A 5,000-nucleotide genomic window follows, 5' to 3' on the forward strand; every position below is an offset into this window, starting at 1 on the left:
ATGGAAGACCATATCTATACAATCATTGCATACATTAACCCTTATGTCTAAGAGTGGAGTATTTATATATATATATATATATATTATATATATATATATATATATATATGTGTGTGTGTGTGTGTGTGTGGTGTGTGTGTGTGTGTGTGTGTGTGTGTGAATGATTAGGACATCACCGTGATTCATATAAAATATTCGAGCTACAAATGTCCTTTAATATCTAAATCGGTCTTCCTCGGAATTTATATATTTTCATATACGCAAACCGAAGGGGAATTTTTTAGATGATGATAATCTCGTCCTCTCGTGGGTTCGAACCACCGCCCAGCGACAGAGGCGAAATCAGGACATCAGTGACGTTATCGATTCGGTTTACATGTATGAAAATATAGCAAGTCCAAGGTAGATAATATATATATGTATATAATATATATATATATATATATATATATATATATATATATATATATATATTTTTATATATATATTATATATATATAAATAATATATATATATATATTATATATATATATATATATATATATTTATATATATATATATATATATATATAATATATATATATATCTAATATATATTTATATAAATGAGGTATATTAATAAGAAAATTCATGAGATCAAGTCAATTTAAAATGCTACAAAAGTAACTTTAAAGTATCATTTAAAAACGTCCGAAAGATATGAAAATATTATCAGGATATATTAACAAAATAAATATCACGCGGTCAGGGCCATTTAAAACTGGCGGAAGGATCATATAAAAGTTTTATCAAGATATATTATTAAAAATTATTATCTCGAAATCAGGTTGATTTAAAAATACCCTAATGATAATATAAAAATATTATCAGGACATAATAACGAAATATATATCACGAGAACAAGTCCATTTAAAACTGGCAGAAAGATATTATAAAAGTATTATCAAGATATATTAGAAAAAAAAATGATCTCGAAATCAGGTTCATTTAAAAATACCCAAATGATATGAAAATATTACCAGGACATAATAACAAAATAAATATCACGAGAACAAGTCCATTTACAACTGGCGGAAAGATAATATAATAGTGTTGGCAATGCCCCACCCCAAAAAAAAGAAAAATCCAACAACTTGCAAGCAATCGGCAAGATCAGTGGACCAAATGTCGCACGCTGGAACCCGGCGCGAATTGGGAAATCTCAGCGCTGAGTGGGCCATTCGTCTTAGCCCTTTCAACCCGCTTGAGGTAAACATCAATTAGATCCGGGATTTAGTGAAAGAGACATTATTAGCCAAAGTTCGTCCTGAACTTTGTGTGTGTGTGTGTGTTTGTTGACCTTATTTAATGACTTTCTGTTGTTGGGAAGTTGTTGTCTTGAGACTTGACTGATTCTCTCTCTCTCTCTCTCTCTCTCTCTCTCTCTCTCTCTCTCTCTCTCTCTCTCAGGAAATTGTTTAGAAATACAAGCCTCTCTATCTTTCCTAAACAGGATATGCTTTAAGAAATCATAGTATAAAAATCACTCTCTCTCTCTCTCTCTCTCTCTCTCTCTCTCTCTCTCTCTCTCTCTCTCTCTCTCTCTCTCTCTCTAAAGAAATTGTTTAGAAATACAAGCCTCTATCTCTCCCAAACAGGTAATGATTTAAGAAATCATAATAAACGAATCTCTCTCTCTCTCTCTCTCTCTCTCTCTCTCTCTCTCTCTCTCTCTATCTCTCTCTCTCTTCTCTCTCTCTCTCTCCTCTCTCTCTCGTCTGTGTATAAATGATCATGCTGATGTCACAGGAGCATTTATTTCGACACGAAGCCAAATTGTTATAACAATATATTTCAGAAAAATATTTTTGCTCTTTAAGAATGTCATTTAAAAAAAAAACTGAAAAAAAGAGCAAGCCGCCAAAACTTTGAAAACACCGTTTAAAAATTCTTGTAACACCCTGAAACTCAGGCTTTGACGAACGAGAAATTCTTTTTTTTTTTTTTTTTTCGTCGCTCGAATACGAACATAATGGGGGGGGGGGGGGTTGGGGGGGGGGTTGTGGGGGGGGTCAGTCTCCTCGACAGCAAATTGAAGTAGCCTCTTGGAACCAAAAACGGCACTGTCACCGAGACCCTGGGACATTGGGGTAAGTGGTTCCTCTTGTTCCAGTAAGAGAGAGGAATTTCTTTCTTCATAAAGCAAATGGTTAAGAGTCTCTACAGGAACTCTCGAAATTATCACGAGATGGCTTGGGACCGACTGGCTTTCAGAAGGCCATGTCTTCTCCTTTTAGTTTCTTGGGTTAATTGACTTTTGTAAGTTTTAGAATATCATTGTTTCAAATAGCGAGACTGGCCATGTTTGAATGAAAAATCTTCGTATTTTGTTGGGAGAAATAAACTTGGAAAGCGAAGCTTACATACGCTTTGACAAGGCGCATTTCAGTAAAATAATGTCGTAAACACACCTCGGCAACATATCCCATACATTTCACAAACATGTTAAAAACAAGTCGACGATACTTGGTGGAGAGCGAATGTTTGGCCAATGCTCGATAATGGGGCACTGTTAGGACTGCCAATGAATAGTTGACTTGTATTCAACTTATCAGTGATTTATGTCTGGTAAAACTAAGCTACACTTGTGTTTGATAAGTTGCTGCCATATTTATGACAAGTTTGACTGTTGTAGATGCAACCTTCATGTAGGCAACCAGCCAAAATGTTCATACCACTATATATCAATCAAAAATAACCTTACAAAGTCCCTTAGGCCTACAGATCTTTTTCTGTTCATCAGGCTAACAAATACAATTAAATTTCTATCGATATCGACGAAAAAATATTCTTTTAACGTTTATAATGGCAGATAAGACCCAGCATATGAATTTAAAAGCAGTTATTGTAAAAAAAAAACTCCTGCTTTGCAGAACAGACATCAGCTTTAGATTAGGAGATCATAGAATATATTGAGCATTAACGTTTTGCGGCGTCCTGCAAAAAAATTGAAAAATCAAATGCAGATTTTTCCCGCTTTGAAGAGCCTTTCCATAATCTTGACCATTTATTATTTAATATTATTTAATATAAATGAAAACTTACCAAAATTCGGCGTTTTTTGTCGGTATAGTTTGGTGACTGTTCATTCGTTTGTAAAATTGCTTTGGTTTTGGGGTGCAGTTGTTACAAAAATTCATGCATGGTAAAAGGTATGTTGTAGTTACTTTGGAGTTATACTATGTAAAATAATAAAAATCTTTTTAGCCAGTAACCAAGAGATGAAAAACATTACCTTTTCTATCAATAATTCTCAATCATTTTGTAACTGCGAACTACTATACTACTTATTATTATTAATTATTATTTTATTATTATTATTATTAGTTATTATTATTATTATTATTTATTATTATTATTATTATTATTCATTATTATTATTATTATTATTATTATTATTATTATTATTATTATTATTATTATTGGGCACAATTTTCCGTGTCGAAAATGATGTAATGGTTGCACATCTACAATAATATAGCATGTGAGTATTTGGTCTCTAATGGATACTAAAAGTTTTCGAAATGAAGATGAACCTAGTACAAGGTTCGAAAGCTTTAAATATCCATTAAAGACCATATACTCACATGCTATATTACTGTAGACCTGAAACCATTATTATTATTATTATTATTATTATTATTATTATTATTATTATTATTATTATTATTATTATTATTATTATTATTATTATTATTATTATTATTATTATCTAAATTCTAGCAATTTCTGTAACTCCAATGTTTATAAAGTTTAAATAGTAGAAAATCATAATAATAATAAATAATAAACTAATATAATAATAATAATAATAATAATACATAAAGAATAATAATAATAATCATAATAAATAATAATAATAATAATAATAATAATAAATAAACTAATACTGAAACCCTTTGGACTCACTGAAACCTTGAGAACTGATACCTAATCAATTGAGACCATAGAATGTTGGTCCTTCTTAATTTCATTAACTACATATTATAGACATTTCCATGAATTTGAATGCCCTATAAAAGTACAGCACATTTCCGTATAAGAGGATTTTCATATAATTGCGGAAATACAGAGGAATGGAAAAGGTGTGGAAATCCTGGTAACGATTATTAGAACGTTCGACAATAAAATGACCTGCGTGAGATTAAAATGAGTTTTTAGCATTACACTTTTGTGTGTGTAATTTGATTTTTTTTATATTGTTTTGGCGCGGGAATAGCTTTAGGGTTCAGTTCCGCTTATGTGGGTTAATGTGGGTATCTGTATTTGTGTGTATGCGTGTGTGTATGTATACAGATATGATGTGTGTGTGTTGTATATATATGTATTCATGTATGTATGTATATATTTGTTTATGTATATATATGGTGTTTAATATATCAGTATACATATACAAGTATACATATCGTGTATATATATAAACTTTAAATAATATATATATACATACATACATATATATATATATTATATATATCATACGGAGTGAAGTGTGTAATAATATATGTTATGCATGTAGTATGTATGTATGTATTTGTGCATGTATAGATATGGTGTTTAATATATCTGCATACATATACAAGTATACATATCGTGTATATATATATATATATATATATATGTATATGAGAGAGAGAGAGAGAGAGAGAGAGAGAGAGAGAGAGAGAGAGAGGAATCTTTTATGACTTACTATAGACCTACTGTTCACGTATACTTTCCACCCATATCTGAACTAAGCCTCACGATTCCATCTGAAATCCAACACAAAAATAATAAAATAAATGAATAAAGAAATAAAAATAAATAAACACGAAACAAAATAAATAGAAAAATTAACCCCCTTTTCTCCTCCTCTTCTCCAATTAACAGCTCACCTGATGAAGCCCCTGGAGGACTACGTCGAGCCCCTGAAGAAGGTGCGGATCATCCGGGCTCCGAAGAGGGAGGGACTGATCCGCGCTCGC

The 5,000-nt window shown here is 31.2% G+C and overlaps 1 protein-coding gene across 23 annotated transcripts in view; it reads left to right on the forward strand.

Annotated features, from left to right (window-relative positions):
* The window catches only part of LOC135203661 (putative polypeptide N-acetylgalactosaminyltransferase 9), a 322,597-nt gene that overhangs the window by 240,086 nt on the left and 77,511 nt on the right, over positions 1 to 5,000 (forward strand). For all 23 annotated transcript variants that reach the window (XM_064233527.1, XM_064233525.1, XM_064233523.1 and 20 more), the window contains exon 5: positions 4,906 to 5,000. This exon is cut by the window's right edge and continues 70 nt beyond it. In XM_064233527.1, the coding sequence (XP_064089597.1) occupies positions 4,906 to 5,000 (95 nt within the window). The remainder of the gene's footprint in view (positions 1 to 4,905) is intronic.

The sequence above is a fragment of the Macrobrachium nipponense genome, chromosome 36 (assembly GCF_015104395.2).
Source record: "Macrobrachium nipponense isolate FS-2020 chromosome 36, ASM1510439v2, whole genome shotgun sequence".
NCBI classification, from domain to species: domain Eukaryota; kingdom Metazoa; phylum Arthropoda; class Malacostraca; order Decapoda; family Palaemonidae; genus Macrobrachium; species Macrobrachium nipponense.